Below are 19,954 nucleotides of genomic sequence, written 5' to 3'. Positions count from 1 at the left end.
CCTTCAAAACTAGCCCCAGGTTCCAAGCTGGACAGGGTGCTCGCACGAAAGGCCGGAGCCGAAGCACCCCACTAAGAAACCGTGCCACATCTGGATGAGCAGCTAAAGACATGCCTTCAACCTTACCACGAAGGGAGGCCAACGCTGCCACTTGCACCCGCAGGGAATTATAGGCCAAGCCTATTTGTACACCATTCTGCAAAAAGTCCAGAATCGGCGAGACAGGAGCCTGTATGGGTGTGATCGCTTTTGAAGCGCACCACGACTCAAACTGGCGCTAAATCCTGGCATAAGCCACGGAAGTGGAATGCTTGCAGGCCTGCAGGAGAGTGGAAATGACTGTGTTTGAATGGCCTTTGTCCCTCAATTGCGCCCTCTCAATCGCCATGCCATAAGACCAAAGCGGCAGGCGTCCTCCATGGCCACCGGGCCCTGTGACAACAGGTTCGGTACCAGAGGTAAAGGAAGGGGAGCCTCCACTAGCATCTGTCGGAGGTCTGCATACCAAGGCCTCCTGGGCCAATCCGGGGCGATGAGGACCACTTCTCCTGGGTGCAGCCGAATCCGCAGGAGCACGCGCCCTATCAAGGGCCACGGAGGGAACACATATAGTAGGCCCGGAGGCCAGGGCTGAGTCAAGGCATCCAACCCTGCCGAGCAAGGATCTCTCCGTCTGCTGAAGAAGCACGGGACTTTGGCATTTGAACTTGTCGCCATAAGATCCATCACGGGCTTGCCCCATTTGGCACATATCTGCAGGAATACTTTGTCTGCTAGTTCCCATTCTGCTGGATCGATCTGATGCCTGCTTAGATAATCGGCTTGCACGTTGCTCTGACCTGCAATGTGAGCTGCAGACAGAAACTGAAGATGCAGCTCGGCCCAGTGGCAAATCTGTTCGGCCTGCGTGGCCAGTGCTCTGCACTGAGTGCCGCCTTGTCGATTTATGTAGGCCACTGCTGTCGTGTTGTCCGACATCACTCTGACAGCCAATCCTTCCAGGGTCACTTGAAAGGCCAGAAGCGCCTGAAACACCGCTTTCAACTGCAGGCGGTTGATGGACCACTCAGACTCCTCGGGTGTCTATAGACCCTGGGCATGCTTCCCCTTGCAATGTGCGCCCCAGCCCTTCAGGCTGGCATCTGTCACTACTAGACACCAATCGGGGAGCGCCAGCAGCATTCCTCGCCACAGCATGCTGTCTGAGAGCCACCACTCCATGCTGAGTCGGGCCGCAGGGAACCAAGAAAGTCTGCATTGATAATCCTGAGAAACTGGAGACCATCTTTGAAGTAGGGAATACTGTAGAGGTCTCAGGTGCACTCTCGCCCAGGGCACCACTTCCAATGTGGCTGTCATCGATCCCAGCAGCTGGACAATGTCCCAAGCTTGCGGGCGGGGCATCCTCAGGAGCAGACGGACCTGATTCTGAAGCTTGCACCGCCTTAGCTTGGGTAGGTATACATAGCCAGAGTCTGTGTCGAACCTGGCCCCCAAATATTCTAGAGATTGCGAGGGGGTCAGGTGACTTTTGGCCATATTGACGACCCAGCCTAGAGATTGAAGTACTGAGACCACTCTGGCTGTAGCTTGATAGCTCTCTGTTACAGAGTCTGCTCTGATGAGCCAGTCGTCTAGGTACGGGTGAACCCTGATACCTTCTCGGCAGAGCAAAGCAGCTACTACCACCATTACCTTCGAAGAGTTTCGGGGAGCTGTGGTGAGGCCAAAAGGCAAGGTCCGGGACTGGAAATGTTTTCCCAACACCGCAAACCTCAGAAACGTCTGGTGCAGGGGCCAAATTGGTATGTGCAAGTAAGCTTCTTTCAGGTCTAGAGACGTGAGAAACTCTCCTGGCTGTACCGCAGCAATGACAGAGCGCAGGGTTTCCATGTGGAAATGCCGCACTCTCGAGGACTTGTTTAATTCTTTTAAGTCCAGAATAGGGCGAAAAGACCCACCTTTTCGCGGCACCACAAAGTAGATGGAGTATCGGCCGTAGCCGTGTTCGGCGGGAGGTACCGGGGACACGTCCCCTAACTGAATCAGACCTTGCAAAGTCTCCTCTACCGCCACCCGTTTGGCGGCAGAACCGCATTGGGACTCCACAAACACGTCTCTTACTGGGGCGTTGAATTCTATTCTGTAGCCATCTCTGATCAGGTCCAGAACCCACTGATCTGAGGAAATATTGGCCCACTCCTCGGCAAAGAGGGAAAGACATCCTCCGATGACAGGAAGCGAGGAAGGGGTCGGCGCACCATCATTGAGAGGGTCGCCCCTGAACTCCAGGCCTACAGCCGGTGGCTGCAGAACGCTTGTCCGAGCGAAAGGAGTTCCTCTGCTGAAAAACGGGCACGAGAAGTGAACCCAGCAGAACGCTCCGGGCGGTACCTTCTAGCTTCACGGAAGCGAGGTCTATAAGAGGAGTGGACCACCTGGCCCTTGGAGGAAGGCCTCGGCCTATCTTCGGGCAAGCGCTGGGGTTTAGGATCTCCCAGGCCTTTAACAATTTTTTTATTTTTTTTTCCAACTCCTCACCAAATAGGAGAAGGCCTTGAAAGGGCAACTTCACCAACCTTTGCTTAGAGGCCATGTCCGCTGCCCAATGTCGTAGCCAAATAAGACGGCGAGCCGCCACTGCTACTGTCATTTGTTTAGCCAAAGCTCTGACAATATCATAAAGGGTATCAGCCAAAAAGGACAAGGCCGACTCCAGCCGTGGAGCCACATCCGAGAAGGGCTTCGCTCCATCTCCGGGCTGTTCCACTGCCTGTTGCAACCACGCCAGGCAGGCTCTAGCAGCATAACAACTGCATGCAGACGCCCAAACAGTAAGACCTGCAATTTCAAAGGACCGTTTAAGTGCTGCTTCCAGCCTACGGTCTTGTATATCCTTCAGGGCAACTCCTCCTTCCACAGGGAGGGTAGTTCTCTTTGTCACCGCAGTGACTAGGGCATCTACTTTAGGCATTGCAAAGCGAGCCAAATGCTCCTCACGCAGAGGGTATAATTGCCCCATAGCCCTGGAAACTTTCAAAGGTCCCTCGGGGTCAGCCCACTGAGCGGAAATAAGCTCTTGGATGGAGTCATGCAAAGGAAAGGCTCGAGCAGGCTTTTTGGTACTAGCCATCCTAGGATTCACAGAGGAGGCCGTGCCACTGTCAGGCTCTTCAATAGAAAGGACCTGTAGGGCACCTGAAATAAGCGCTGGCAGCTCATCACGGTGGAAAATCCTTACCGCGGAGGGATCATCCAGATCCTGTGGTAATTCTGCACTTGACTCTGGCTCCTCAGACCATGAAGGCCTGCCAGAACTCTCCGAATCCTCACACCACGGGGTGGAGGGGGGAGGAGGTGCACCACAATCTGAAGGGGAATTAGCCCTTCTACGCTTTTCTTTATGCCAATTATCAGGGAAAATAGCCTCAGCGAGCAGTCCCAGGCCAGAATCCACCGGGGGGGGGGGGGGGGGGGGGGGGGGGGGGGGGGGGGACACGACGACAATAGAAGGGGCCTCAGACGACCCTTGAGGGAGAGCTCTTTTCAGCATGTATGCTTTATGCAATAATAATAACACAAAATCAGGGGAGAAAAACTCGCCCTGTGCACTGTATAATTATAGTACAGCAAGAGACCCTCACTGGATGCCCACCGGAAGGGTGGGAAGGCCAGATTTTAGGACTCAGGCTGTAAAAATACCAGCCAGGTTTAAAAATCTATGACTGGCTGCGCAAGGACTTGCTTTCCTGTAAGTTAATATGTGTCCCCGCTTGGGATCCATCCACTATCATATTGTGCTTTTGTTCTATAGGAAAAACGGTGTATAGTGTTGTTTCCAAAGTATTCTAGATACAGACTCTTTCCTGTATAAATATTTTGGCTCGGATCATCTTAAGTTTTACTTCCGTGATGGCAGTGCTGGTTCACTGCTCGCCTATAATCTTTACACGGTTATAGCACTAATCTTGTCAGCCATGAGAGAACATTTTAGGCTGTTTTGTTTGATGATTTACAATGTCTGGGTTTTTGCTTTGCTCGTCTCGGATGATTGATTTTATACTGCCTGCCTTAGCTCCCTTCCTGTCAGCTGTCATGCTTGAGTGCTCTTCAGGGTTCCTGTCACAGTTTGCTGTGTGGCAACCTTAGTATACACTGTAAACTAAGGTGCCTTACCCGAAGAGCTTACATGTTTTTCTCCCTTTAAAACAAAATTTTTTCTTGCTACCTTTCTAGCTATGAACCACACTTCCTGCATTCTATTTAAAACTGCACAGCTACCTTTGTTTCCTCTTGTTATTACAGTTTCATTCTGTGCACACCCCTGATAAGATTGCTGTTCGGAGTGTGTCCCTTTTTCCTCGTACCCGCTTGTATGTCTCCTTATTCTATTTGTTTATTTATAACTTTCTTTCACCGTTAGCTGGATGCACCGATTACGGCGTTCAGCTCTCTAGCCACTTTTGTTTTACTTCTCTCTAATAAAGGAAAGGTCTGTTTCCTCTCGACGGCTGTTTTCAAGTTCTCAGCTTTTTATGACTGAGACCTCTCGCCCTATACTTGCAGTCTCATTTCTCTGTATTTTTGCTTTCCCCATTTACAAGTGCATAGCTGTCTATTTTCCTCTTTTTCTGTGGCTGTTTTATAAATAACTTCCCCTCCATTCTCTGCCCTCTCTGTCTCTCGTATCTGTTAATCTCTAGCTTTGGAATGTATTATCCTGTTTCTAATAACCTTTCGCCCTGTACTGCAACGGCACCCTTCTTTTCTCCTGACTATGCTTCCTGCTCTTACATATAACCTGTCTGTCTGTAAAGTTACGTTTTCTTCTCTGCCACTTATTTAAATATATTCCTTTTTAATTTTGATAGTCTCTTGGCTACTATTTTCAGTTGTTTTATTAAATTTGTACTTGTCCTAGCAGTTGTTATCACACCCTTTTAATTTATAATGTTATACTTTTAATTAATGCTTAAGGTTTGTTATTTATTCTCCTATTTGAAATTTGCTTAGACGCTATATGGATTATATCTTGCTCCCGTTATAAGCTAGGCGCTGTGCTGTCCCCGCCCATCAGTTTCTATTGCTTGCATTATTATTGCACTGGCTTATTTTAAACATTTGCAGTAATGACTTATGTTATAATGTTTCCTGATTAATATTTCCACGTCCTGAGAATGACAATCGCTTTTAAATAATATGGTTCTATAAAGAGTTAAATTGTGTAAGTCTTTATAACAAGTTTGCTATGAATTAAGATCCAACACAGAAAGTCACATGAAATTACAATAGATTATTGTTATATTAAGAGCTAGATAACCCCATGATACTTATATGATAGTAGAAGTATTATGTACTATATAGCAGCATTTCTTTGTTTTTACCTTAATAGATATGCATATAAAATATGTTTTCCCTTTTCTGTTGAGAAGATGATGACTGCGTGCCATGAGAATACAGCGTTGCTTCACTTCTTCAGTTATTTCCTGTTGGTTCTTTATAACCCAACCCACCTTCTCTTTCCTTCTAATGCTGCAGCTGTTCTGTTTGTCATCATTTAGACATATCATTTCGGTCACTGGTTAGTATGTATGTTTTATGCTGTATCATTGGAAGTTCTTGATGTAAGAATCACATGTTTTAATTTGTTCTTTTTCTCTTTTACCTGTTTAGTCACAAAAGCTTTCTGCCATCGCATTGGGGTTTATTTTGTTTATTATGTTCCTTTTCTGAATGTATGAGTATTAATTTGTCATACTTATGGGTATTAACTTGTCATATTTGCACCACGATTCTGGTGTCCTGTTTCACAATTTATTGAATTATATGCTTTTCTTATATTTTCCTGTTTAGATGCTACTTCCAACCTATCCGGTACCCGCCCCAAAAGCATTTAATATCTATTTACCTTTATTTCATTTATTCTAGGGGTATAGCTCCGGACTACACATGTTATAATGTCTTTGTTAATATACATTTTCTTGCCTTTTGCTGAAATCGGTTTTCCAGTTACATATATGGTTCTCCCCTGTTACTCTTATTATAGTATGTAGTAATTTCATGTCTTGTTTAAAGTCTATATTTTGTTTTCATATACAGCTTTCAACCTACCCTTACAGCTTATTTTTGCCTTACATTACAAATTAGGTAGGCCCAGTTTTTATCATATAATATGTACACTTATCTTTCCTAATTAGTTTTCTTCTTTTACTACAGGTATGAATGAATTTAATTGTACTGTTTGCCCTTGTATTGCAGGCTTTCTTATTGTTACTGTTCCGCTCTAATGCTTTTGAGTTTCCTTCTCCTGGTTTGTTGAGTGGAAAATATATTGTCTAGTGAATGATGAACGTGGAATTTTTCACATTTTTTGTCCTGACTAAGGTGTTCCAACTAAAGGCTCTTTTTATGACTGTGCCTTTCCCAAAGAGCTTACATTTGTTTTGTTTTGCTTTGGAATATTTCGTTTTTCTCTCTATTTTTCTATCACTTCTATAGTAATTTTCAGGGGCTTTCCCCTGGGACATACTATACTTTTATTTTCCTATATACCAGTGTCACGCTATAACCATTGGGTTTGATACCGATGTCTGGGACTCACATCCATCGAAGGTGCTCCTTCAATGGATGACGGTATCTCATTTATTAGATTTTGGGCAGACTTCCATTCCATTTTCGGAGTGGCCTGCAGTTTCGGTATTATTGCCCATATAGGGGTTACCTGTATAGATGATCGCTGTGGCAATATAGGGACGCCTAAGACATTAGTTGAGATTGTATACAGGTTGACTCGGGCATTCAATATTCTTGAAGGGTTAGTTTTATACGAGAAGTTTTCCTAACTTTTCAACGTTCTAGACTGGTTAGTCATATACGCGATGTTCCCTAACCACAAATTTCTGAGTGGGTTGTTGTACACGAGAAGTTCTCACACTACAGGTCCTTTGGGGTGATTAGACGCACACGAGAAGTTCAAACGCACACGAGAAGTTCACTAGTCAGCGAAAACCCATTGGACCGCTGCTCTTCGACTCATGACACCTTATTCGCTGGTTTTTTGAGTTCTTTTGGGAGTGTTTGCAATGTCCCTTTTTGGGGGCTCTGCCATGTATACGGAATAGTTCTTGGTAGGCTGGGAAACTGGGTTTCTTTACGCCTTTAGAAGCACACTCTGGGGAGTAGTATTTATTAATTTGGGATAGAGTAGTATAAATATATAATAGCTGACACTACGTATTTATTTACTTTTATACTGTCTCTCTAGGCATATTTCTGTTTGCAGTTTTTGTCTTGCTTTCTCCTAATGTCACTTGCGGTCAAAGCGTTAAGCTTTCCGCTAATTAGTAATTTTTATTTTATCCCTTTGTCGGAGCACATTAATAGATGCGTGAGTATGATTGTGTTATATCTCTGTATGTTTTACTATCAGGATAATCATTGCATGTTTTTGTAAACTGTTAACAAATTATCATTTCTAGGTCTCCTTGCTATCCATGAAGCTGCCTTGTGAACCACTGACCTTGTACCAGGTTCTAGATCTAATCAATATATGTATATATTGCTAATCTAGTTCATTTTCCTATAGCATATATTAAACCAGCTAGTTATTAAGGAATCATTTCTTTAGTTTTAAATTTGTGCTTTAAGGTTACTCTGCGAGATTGCCTATCAACTGCAGTGGTAGTAAATCTCAAAGGAGTGTTTTGTTTCCAGGATTGTATATTATTTCATTTAAGCAATGTTTGTTTGATTTGTGATGTTAAATATCTGATTGTTTTTGATTTCTGATAAATTGCTTTCACTAGAAATGCAAGCACTTTATGACATTGTTTAAAATAACCTGGCTTTTTATTGGGGATGTGTTCCGTAATAATGAATTAACTGTTTTAATTTTTCTTTTCACGTCTTATCTACTACTTTCAAACTTCCTTCCCTGCCTCTTAAAGATTTATAGTTTTATGATACAGTTAACCCTTGTTGTTCTTATTTTCTCTAAAGTTCATCTTTGCAAATGCTTTGAACTCAGTATATGATACAGGAATTTATTTTAATAACTAGATGGGTTTTTCTGTGATTCTGTGTTATCCTTGCTACTCTCTGTTTAGAATTCAATTTACAATGTAGGTTTACAAGCTGTTCCATTTATCATACTGGTCTATATGAATATATCCTATTGGCCAATTGTGTGCATTTATTGCATTAATAAAAATTGTTATTATATCCTTGATTTTTTTGAATGTTACTAAAATGTTTAAAGAAATGCTCCTACTTCTTGTCTTCTGCTTATAAAGCTGCTTATACTCTGTAATTTAAAATATACTCTAAATTGTAAATTGATTGCTGGGAATATATAAGCTTATTTTTAGCTATCTCTCTGAATGTGAATCTTCATATGCTGTCATAATTTAGGGCCCAAAATTGTGAAAGCATAGAAATGATCAAATTAAAATTTAATATAAGTTTTATTTTCCAAATTGGCTGTGAACTATTACAGAGGACTATAGGTTATTGTCCTTCTCATTTGACCTATTTAAACCTTGTGAAGGTCACGTGAGGAGGCCTCATAGAAATATATAGTTTTTTACATTTCTGATATTAGCTTTTCTCTATCTCTCTAAATATCATATTAAAAGGCTACATTTTCCTGGAGCAGACTCTGACCACAATGTTTCCTCAGACTCTGCTTACTTCCTGTGCCAGCAACATCAACCTTACAAAGAACATTTTATTATTCCTACTGGTAATTTGTGATATTATATATTGACACTATGCTCCACCTACTGATGCGCAAAGGAACTAACAATGCATTTTATAATCTATTCTTTCTAATGGTCCTATGCTAAGATTTGACCACTTGATTTTACTTCTTATATCACCTCTATTTATTAAGTCCTGTAGGTTGAGTGAAGACTGTCAATCCAATTTCTGATCTACCGCCTCTATTCTAGTTTGGTACTTCAGCTACACCTGACCTCTTGCAAGAGAAAGCAGCGCCACCTTCTCCAATGAGAATTTTCTTTTGTCCAAATGATGTCATTAATTTAGACCTTCTTGGATATGCTTTTAAATATTCTGCTGTATTAAATATTTTTGTAGGCTCATCTTTTCCAGAACCTACATGTAACTTTACGTATGAGCTCTCTATTACAACAGACAGAGACCGTGATTCCAGAAGATACTTCCATCACCTGGACTAGTTATGAGTTTTAAATTTCTGCACATTGGTCTTCAACTTTGACTATGACTATTTGCTAATTGACCCTTCTTTCTGAATCATCTAACTCGTAAGTCCTACTGGCCTCCTGCAGCTGAGGGCTCAACCCTTGGTGAATGGTAGTCATCGTAGGTGAAGATTCCATATCTATTGGCGATAAATGACGACGCATTGCCCTCCATACATCAATAATTGAACATTTACCATCATCTCTAAATTTTAATTGTTTTTCTCTTTTGTTCCATATACTTTACCATTGTTATTTGATCATGTCTTTCTAAAAATTACCAATCTGTCTCGCACATTATGCAAGCCAGAAGTGGGGATATATTATGCAAATCCAATTCCAAATCCCAATTCCAAATCTTTTTTTTTTATTTAATTTTAAGTTGATGGTAGAATAAAGACATGGAAAGATCCCAATTTGTACACCATAAGTACGTCTTTAAGGTCCAAATGATGTTAGATCCCCCAAGGTTGTGGCAATAATCTTTACACCTTGCAAACTACTGGACCACATGTGAAAGATATACGTGTTTACTCAGCCGCAGAACCAGATGTTACCAGCCTAACCATCTCAAGACCGGCCACTTCCCAGCCCTGTTAGATCTTCCAGATCTCCGTCCAGATTCTTCAGCGCTTCCACCGCCTCAATCATGATCGATGAAAGAGAATTTAGAACTGATACTTAATTTGAGAATTACTGTTGCTGTTTATGGACATTATAGATTCATATTTTATTTTATTTTCAGTTTAGCAGTAATCATGTCTAGATATTGAAAAGGTTTTATTTTTATTTTCCTATTATTTCCTATTATTTCCTTTATTGTTCTAATTGTTTTTCTAAGAGTTTTCCCGTTATTTCTGTTTAGGTAATTTAAAATTGAAGTTGATCTTGCTCAGATACAAGGGTAACATCAAACCCTAATACTGGCTAAGATATCATAATGTAGATGTAAACTCTGTTAGTATCAACCAGCTATGCAATTGTTTAACTCTGGTGTAGGCTTACTTACGTTGCATGTCTTTCTGTAGGTTTGACTAAGCTCCAAGTGGGGTAATGGATATATAAATTGCTTCCCATACTTCCAAGTCATTATGCATATGTCAAGATCCATGCATGACCTTTGTTACCATTTTTGCTGTATAAGGCAACCTCATTCTTGCTATCCACTTATTAATGCTCATGATTGGATGCCAATGATGAGTACTAGTAAGGTCCAAGAATCCCGACCTGTTTGAGGATTCTGAATACCTACAACCTTAAACAGCCTGCAACCTGAATACTAACCACATATTTGTTGAGCCCATAACAATGCTTAATCAAAACCACTATTCCTTCTCAAGACCACTGGGATACATACATTAGATTATCTCCCCATGTACTATGCAACAGATACAATAGAAGTCATAGAAAAACCTGAAAGTATTAGTATGATCCACCTGAAATTGCTATTACCCGTATACCTATACTTCGTGAGATTTTGTAGATGAACTCATGGTTTTGTCCCATTTACGCCTCAAGAGGGGTAATATCAAGATTAAGGCCCAAGGGGTTGGGTAATATAAAGGGAATTCCATATGCCCAGAAATATACCACCTAACAATGAAGTTTTCTGTCTGGCATAATATCTGCTAGCAATCCATAAGAACAAAACTTGTCCCCTCGTTTGATAGCTTGCCACCTTCTGGAATGGATGATGACAAGCTTGACGAGCTTTGTGTCACCCCTCCTCAGAGGGGGTGACAAGTGGGGAATGTATAATTATAGTACAGCAAGAGACCCTCACTGGATGCCCACCGGAAGGGTGGGAAGGCCAGATTTTAGGACTCAGGCTGTAAAAATACCAGCCAGGTTTAAAAATCTATGACTGGCTGCGCAAGGACTTGCTTTCCTGTAAGTTAATATGTGTCCCCGCTTGGGATCCATCCACTGGAATAATGATGGGTCAATTTACATACCTTTAACAGCTAAAATAACTAAAGTACTGACTAGGCCAAATATCTGTAAAAAGCAGGTCTGAACCATGAGTTCTGACACAAACAGGTACAACTGTCACTTTAAATCAGATGAACAAAATGGAGTCTATTAGTTTTGTATAGAAGGCTACAGAGGTTATACAGGGTTCTTAAGATGGCGTGAAAAGTATTGCGACACAGACAGATGTGGAACTGTTATCTCAAAACTTCTCAAAACATGCTGATAAGACTGTGTGGGAAAGTATCATCTCAGAAATTGAGAGCTAGGTATCTCACCATTGACTTCTATGGAGAGTTTGTGTATAAAAGAGGGGACAATTTGCCATAGCTTTGGTATCCGCCCCAACGCTTATCTCAGACGGCGAAGCTCTGTCCGGTTGTACCCAGAATCTGTCTGCTGAATGTACCTGATTAAAGTCTGATGTACAAATAAAATCCTTATTCGAAATGATGATTTGTGGGCTTAACTTAATGATGAAAGGCTGTAAGTATAAATGCTTCTGCTGTATCAGGCTATCACTCGCTGCATTATATAACTTGTAACCTAAATCCAGTTTGTCATAAGGCTGGTATCTATTCCTTGCCAGTGCTGAGAGGCGGACTAATGCGGGTCTCTTAGATCTAACGTCTCTCTCAGTGGCAACTCCTCTTAGAACTTCACAACCCCCTGATTGCCCCAGTTCTAGGGCTATTTAGAGATGGAGTCAGATTAAGGTCATTTAAGCCTTCTTGGGGGGGCCTGGGACCCTCCAATTCTCAACAGCACCCAGATCCCGTCCGGGGCTAGCCGCTCCCTGAATAGCCTCAATTCGAGGTCCCCCCCCCCCCCCCCCCAGGCTCAGGGCTCTCCGTCTCTACGGAGGCCGCGCCATGCGGAGAATTCATAATGGCGTCCACTGCCAGCTCTGAGCGGGAAGAATCATCGCTCGCCATGCTCGGGCCGGCTCTTACACCTGTACAGCACGATTTACAGAGCCCCGTTGCTGATTTGCGCTTGCCACACCGGGAACAGCGCTTTACATTCTCTGCAGCCATCGCCAAAAAAGGCGGGAAAATTCAAAATGGCGGTTTCACGCCAAAAACGCCCCGATCGCGGGCCCACCCCGGAGGAGTTAGAAAACACTCTTACCTCACCGGACCGAGTATCACAGCTCCGGTCCCATAGAAGAATCAAAGGAAAACCTCTGTTCCATTTTTTTTTTTTTAACGCTGTGAGGAAAGCAGAGGTAATAAGAACTCCGGAGGCTCAGATGAGTGGGAAAGGCGAACCAATGTGCCTGCATCCACTGAGTGGGAAAGGACAGGGAAAAGCAAGCTAATATGTCCACATCCACGGGGGCATGGGTAAGGCAGGGAAAGGGCTAACCTATGTGCCTTCAAAGTGAAGCTGCTATAGCCTCTAACACCCCGGCTAACAACTGGCAAGCCAGGAGCCACCCCCAGGCAGATTTTTGATGGAGCTCGAAGAAGCTGCAGCCACCCTGCTTGGGGAGATAGAGAATACTGAAGAGGCAGTGGAGTTGGCTGGCCATGAGGCACTGTGAAAAGTTGAGTGCTCTCTATCTCCCCCTGCTGGTTGATGGACACAACCCATACGTAATGGCTTCATCTGCTAGATGACAAGGAAATAATGGATTTGTCATGTTCTTTATACCAGTCAAAGATTTTGCATTCATATTTATCATCTTGGCCTCTAATTTTCAGTTCATTTAAATCTGAACATGTTATTTATTATAGCTTTCCTTTGCTTCAGAGCTTTAAAATGTTCATTCTCATCTTTGCCATCACCTTCCTCTTCCTCAGTTTCTTCATTTTGAATATCCTTTTCCTCATTGTCCTTTTTCCCTGCTACTTCTTCATAATGACTATCAGCTTCTGAAAAGTTTCTTCCTATTACTCCATCACCAAATGTAGGGTTAAGCCTTCTTCCATTGCCATATAAAGGTCTGGTGTGACCTATATTCTTAGTCACTTGAGGAATTTCAACATCATCTTCATAACATTAATAATGAAAGAGGCGAATGTAAGTAAAGAAGAAAAAAAATGTATAAATGAGGACAGAAGCATAAAAACTGTAAAACATTTTACCTGCTCAAAGCCCAGGAGAGGGGTGGAAGTCATCTGGGGAGGTCTCAACAAGGAGATAGGGGACATGTACACTGGGTGAAGGGAGGACTGAGCTTGGCCTAGAGGCTTGGGAGGGGAATGGTTATTCATATCTTCATCTTCACTATCAGGAACTGAGTTGTCTTCACTATCTGATTTACTTTGTTGTGAAATGGCTATAGGCAGATTTCTGATAATGCTGATCTGTTCATTTACTATGGTAAAAAAACAGAGAAAAACATAATTAAGCATAAACATTATAGCACTAAGAATAATTTATTGAATTTCAATCACAAACGAGCAAAATTAGTGGTAAGTAATATTTTGAGTGTGCCTACCAGTCTTCTTGGTTTGCTGGGGGGCACTCATTATATGGGTCAAACTTGGCTTCTGAGATTTCTGTAAATACAATCATTGATTTTGGTTGGTAAGTTGCATGAAAAAGTACAGTAATTTTAGCATAGTCATTCAAAAAAATAAAGTATAATTACAGTACTGTAACAATTTCTTACTCTTTTCTTATATTATCATAACATTCTAATGTATACCAAGCATATTGGTACTGTTCCATAGTCTTAACTACTGAGGGATGGATACTCAAAAATTTGTAAAGATAACTTTAGACAGAGCCTGGACAAAAAACTTTTGGCACTGAAAATGTGACCAAGGTGACCAGTTAAACTGTAACCAGTTAAATCACGAAGGACATAGGGCATTTCAAGGGCAAAGTTTAAAGGTAACCAGATAACAATGATATTTAGCCGCTAACCAGTTAACATAATCAAATTATCTTGACCACAGATAAAGCAGATCTTATATATCTGGATGTATTGCTGAATATCACTGTGTGGTAGCAGGCAACCAAAGGCACCCCAATTGCTACAGTGGGCAGTTTGATTGAAACGAATGGAACTGCATGCAGGAATTGAGGGCCCTGACACAGCTATCCTCCACCTTCAATTGGAAGAACTATCTTAAAATATCCAGTGTGGTTTCCAAAAAATAATTTCCCTTCCTTCACTAAGATAAACACAATCACTTGAAAATCAAATGCAATATCTAAAAGTTAAGTACATGATAGGGCTAGAACATTAAGGAAGTAATTCTATAAACTGGTGCCTAGATGCACATATCACTTACATGCATCACAGATGCTGATAATTGGGAGTTATGCATTAATGTACACTAGGCACCATTCTATATGGTAGTGCCTATGTGCTATAGTGTGTATACCTGGGCAGAGCACAGGCAGGCCATAGGCATGTCTTCAAATGATGTGCATAACTTATAGAACTTCATCAGTTAAGCACGCCTCTTGGCACACATAGGTGCACCCATTTTACACTGCCATACAACGTAAAAGGTCACACCTCAACTTAGATGTGCCCATGCCAACTTGCACTAGTATTCTTTAGATGCATTTTTGCACACAGATGCTGTTATAGAATTGGCACCAATTTGTAGAATTGCCTCCTAAAGGTTTAAATAAGAACATAAGAATTGCCATAGCAAATCCATAGGTCCATCCAGTCCAGTATCCTGTTTCCAATAATAGCCAATCCAAGTTCAGTGAGGAGTAGCCTAACGATTAGTGCAGTGAACTGAGAACCAGGGGAACCCGGTTCAATTTCCACTGCACCTCCTTGTGACCCTGATCAAGTTTACTTAACCCTCCATTACCCCAGGTACAAAAAAAACAAACAAACTTATTGTGAGCTCACTAGGGACATAGAAAATACCTATAGGCCTTCAATCAATCCAAGATGGTTGCCGTTTGAACCTGATGTGCGAGTGAGCTCTGTGATCCTTGCTATTTGCCGCAATGCCAAAGAGAAGGGGGCGAGCCACTGCGGGTGCTTCTCAGTGGCAGACTCCTCCTACTGTTACTGGCTTGATGGAGTTGTATCTTCAGAGAACTGGGAATCCTGTTGCATCGGTGAGCAGCCTACAGAAGCAGCATGGGGCGAATGGAGGTCCCAGAACGCACCATGGGCTAGAGGTTACACTCAGCCCCGACATGAAAGCATCTCCCCCAAACGCGAGGCAGCAGCTCCCCAATGTTAGCGTCCTCTACCCTGCATGTGGAACAATCCACAGGGGAAGAGTGACAAGAGGCACTGGCCCAGCACGTGGAAGTTCTGGAGAGCTGGGAGACACCGGCTCCACCAGCATGGGCTGCCACGGTTTTTTCCATCGCCAAGGGGGAGTTGGACGCAGTGAGTAAAGAGAGTGACAAAACTAGTATGGAGCCTAAGCTACTGTCTACGCCTTTTACTTTATCAATTACTAAACCTGCTGAAGTCACTCTGGATAGTTTGTGGTCTCTTATAGCAGACCTGGGTAAAGTTTTATGTCCCCAGATCCAAAAATTGGGTCAAGATCTGACCATCTTGGAAGGGAAGTTGAAGACAGCAGATGTAGGATTAGAAGACTTAACTCAACAAATTAAAATACAAGAGAGATATACAGCATGTACAAGTTCTTCAGACCAATATTGCCAAAGATTTGTCTAATCTGGGGAGGAAAACTGAATCACTTGAAAATTTTTCTAAGAGTAATAATCTCTGATTTCTTAATTTTCCTAAACAATTTGCAGTTACCCCTCGAGATATGCTTAAAAAATATATTAAGGAAATATAGGGAGTTGCTGAAGAATCTATTCCACCTTTCTCACAAGTATATTATTTGCCTATTAAACCAGTCACTGATCAGCAAGTTCAAGAAACTCAACCACTGGATGTTTCTGCTCTCTTGGAGTCCTCAGACACTGATTTAGTTACTGCGTCAACTTTAGTCGCCTCTGTGGTACTGGCACCTAATAAAAACTGGTTAAAGAGAATGTATTTTAAAAATAAGGAAAAAAAAAAACTTTTTTGGGATTGAAAATTCAAATCTTTCCAGATGTTTCTAGAGACAACCTTTCATCAAGTTTGTGTGTCCATTGATATGATGTAAGACCATCCCTTAAACTAAGGCTACGAGTGACACGGATAAAACTTACAATCGATGATGTGTGGAATTGGCCTTTCTGCTCTCAGTCTTATTTTTGTGCTTGTGTTTGCTTGATTTCCAAGCTTTGGTCAGGAAAGTGGCAAAGCCACCATCATTTGTCCCCGTCCCTCAACTACTTAGGGTCTTATCTTGTAGATTTTCAGGTTGCATTTGAGGGTAACCTTGAATCTGGGGCACAATCTTCTCTTATTTGTGCCATCTTTTCAGTTCACCACAGAGCACAAATTTGGGACTCTTATGTTCGCTATCCCTATGACATTCCTGCCCATCAAAGCTGAGCTTTCACCACCATTTTGTAAAAAGCCTTGAATGACTTTATGCTAGGAATGTAATCTAGAAAAGTTCTCTCATTAACAAAAAATTTCCTCCACATCAAAAATCTGGCAACTTTCAAGAACTTCTCCATTGCAGATCTCTCTTACCATCTTAAATTGCAGCTGAACCTCAGAAAATACTGGTGGTATTGCCCAAGTTGCCTAAGGTGTCTGTGCTATACAGTGCTTTTATTGTAGAAAAAGAGGTGCTGGTACTCATTATGGGCGGGGGTCACCAAATATAGACGTCATTGAAAATATTATACTAGTATAGGAGACTGGATTTTCAAGCCTATGCACATAGATTTCCAACAAAAATGCGCCCACAGAAAAAGAAGGATCAAAGTCAGTAGATCATATGTACCTAGAAGCGTTTTCCAAAGGGTAAACTATGAGTGTAGTTTCCCTTTGAAAAGCACAGGCTCATGTATGATTTGCACATGAGCAAGCTAAATGAAAATTTCCCCCAGTAATCACAATCTATTCCATTAGAGGCAATTTGTGAGATTTCTGAGCATACATGCTACCAAATCATTAGGAAATTAGTTTAAATATTTTAAAAAATAATGATTAAGTAGTACAATTTTACTTAACATAGGCTATGGAATTTATTATGACTATATGCTACTAAAATACTGCAGAACAGGCAGTATACCATTTAATTATAACACAAGCTGTTATCAAATAATAAATAGAACATTAAATACATTTTACACATTCATGTTTATCAGTAAGGTGGTTTAAAATAAAATGAGACATTCCTCAGGGGGAGGAATGCTGGCTTTGGCCTAACCCCTGGTAAGCCTTTCCTCAGCTGAGAGGTGTCCAGCTCTACCATCGGCTGCCTTTCAGGTGCTGTGGAGGACTTGCAGCTCATCTACATATCCTTACAGCCTTCTCCGGGGTGACACCCAGGTCCACTCCGATCCACTCAGGGCCTCCGCTCTAGGTGCCGCGCGCTGGGGCAGTTTTTTCTCTTTACATCTAATCTTCTTCCCAGTTGCTAAAGTACCTCAGTCATTTATGGCCCCTATTCACATTCTCTTCCTAGCCCTGTCCCTTCCTAATCTTTTCCCTCACCCCCTACCTCTCTCCGCTACAGGAACTCACTGCCCATCCATCGACTTCATCACCTCACCTTCTCTCCTACCCTCTTCCTCCCTCTTGGCTTTTAATCTCCGCCTCTTTCTTCCGTCCATTTTGCCTTCCCCATTCCACCTAAATACCTCTCGCCTTCGACGCCTTCGTGGCCACACCTCTCCTACTCTCCTCCACTCTCTTTTACTCCTTCTCTTACTCTCAGCCAGTGACATCAATCCCAATCCTGGCCCCCCTCACCAACTATTACCCCAACTCTACAGATCTCACCGCGACCTCTCTAACCTCATCTCTATTTCTCTACTCCCCTCCTCTTCTCTGCCCTTCTCTTGCGCCCTATGGAATGCCCGCTCTATCTGTAACAAACTCGCCTATATCCAGGACCTCTTTATCTCGCGTCACCTCCATCTGCTCGCCATAACAGAAACCTGGCTCTGCCCTGATGACTCTGCTTCAGTCGCAGCCCTGTGCCATGGCGGTTATCTATTTTCACATACTCCTCGCCCTGCTGGCCGTGGGGGCGGTGTTGGACTACTTCTCTCTCCCTCCTCCAGATTTCAACCCCTTCTTCCACCTCAATCTCACTGTTTTTCCTCCTTTGAAGTCCACTCTATCCGCCTTTTCTCTCCTCTGCCTCTTCGAATAGCGGTCATTTATCGTCCCCCTGATAAGTCCCTTTCATCCTCTCTCAGTGACTTTGATGCCTGGCTTGCCTTCTTCCATGATCCTTCCTCCCCCTCTCTCATCCTTGGTGACTTTAATATTCCTGCTAATGATCCTTCCAACTCTTATATTTCCAAGTTACTCGCTTTAACGTCCTCCTTTAATCTCCAACTATGCTCCACCTCCCCCACTCATCAAAATGGTCACTGTCTTGATCTCATCTTCTCCTCCAACTGTTCACCCTCTAGTTTCCTTGCCTCTGATCTTCCCTCCTCTGATCACCATCTTATAACTTTCACACTTAAATCTCCTCCCTCCCAGTCCCGTCCTATCTTATCTAATTTATCTAGGAATCTTCACGATATTGACCCTTCATCTCTATCCTCCCATGTTTCAAACCTCCTCTCTACTGTGGCACCATCCACGTCTGTCAACGAGGCTGTTTCATCTTACAACAATACTCTATCCTCTGCCTTAGACACTCTTGCACCTTTGATGACCCGCCCTGTAAGGCGTACAAAACCCCAACCTTGGCTGACTTCTAAGATCCGCTACCTACGTTCCTGTACCCGCTCCGCCGAACACCTCTGGCGGAAATCTCGGGCCCTTGCTGATTTCTTACACTTTAAGTTCATACTGACCTCCTTCCAATCTGCTCTTTTACATGCCAAACAGGATTATTATATCCAACTGACCAACTCTCTTGGCTCTAATCCTCGACTTCTCTTCACCACATTGAACTCTCTCCTCAAGGTGCCCCCTCCCCCAACTCCCCCTTCATTATCTCCTCAGACCCTTGCTGAATTCTTTCACAACAAGGTTCAAAAGATAAACCTTGCTTTCTCTACCTCACCACCTCTCCCTCCACTAGTCCGTTCCACTCTCTCTCCTTCCCCTCATTCCCTTTCCTCCTTTCCTGAAGTTACTATTGAGGAAACTACACTTCTCCTTTCTTCCTCAAAATGTACCACCTGTTCCTCTGATCCCATTCCCACCCACCTTCTTAATGCCATCTCTCCTGCTCTTATTCCTTTTATCTGTCACATTCTCAACCTCTCACTTTCCACTGCGACTGTCCCTGCTGCCTTTAAACATGCTGTGGTCACACCTCTCCTTAAGAAGCCTTCACTCGACCCTACTTGTCCCTCTAATTACCGACCCATCTCCCTCCTTCCTTTTCTCTCCAAATTACTTGAGCGTGCTGTTCACCGCCGCTGCCTTGATTTTCTCTCCTCACATGCTATTCTTGACCCACTACAATCTGGTTTTCGCCCTCTCCACTCAACCGAAACTGCGCTTACTAAAGTCTCCAATGACCTATTACTGGCTAAATCCAGAGGTCAATATTCCATCCTCATTCTTCTTGATCTTTCCGCTGCTTTTGACACTGTTGATCACAGCATACTTCTCGACACCCTGTCCTCACTTGGATTCCAGGGCTCTGTCCTTTCCTGGTTCTCTTCCTACCTCTCCCTCCGTACCTTTAGTGTTCACTCTGGTGGATCCTCTTCTACTTCTATCCCTCTGCCTGTCGGCATACCTCAGGGTTCTGTTCTTGGTCCCCTCC

General features: G+C 42.9%; 1 protein-coding gene across 1 annotated transcript in view; it reads right to left on the bottom strand.

Moving 5' to 3' along the window:
• The window catches only part of ANKRD26 (ankyrin repeat domain 26), a 315,986-nt gene that overhangs the window by 207,240 nt on the left and 88,792 nt on the right, over positions 1-19,954 (bottom strand). Inside the window, exons 9-10 of the mRNA XM_030216173.1 lie at positions 13,639-13,699; positions 13,283-13,515 (exon numbers count right to left, since the gene is read on the bottom strand). Of these exons, the coding sequence (XP_030072033.1) occupies positions 13,283-13,515; positions 13,639-13,699 (294 nt within the window). The remainder of the gene's footprint in view (positions 1-13,282; positions 13,516-13,638; positions 13,700-19,954) is intronic.

The sequence above is a fragment of the Microcaecilia unicolor genome, chromosome 10 (assembly GCF_901765095.1).
Source record: "Microcaecilia unicolor chromosome 10, aMicUni1.1, whole genome shotgun sequence".
Classification (NCBI taxonomy): Eukaryota; Metazoa; Chordata; class Amphibia; order Gymnophiona; family Siphonopidae; genus Microcaecilia; species Microcaecilia unicolor.
The sequence above is the reverse complement of the archived record's forward strand: the minus strand, read 5'-3'. Positions and strand labels throughout refer to the sequence as shown.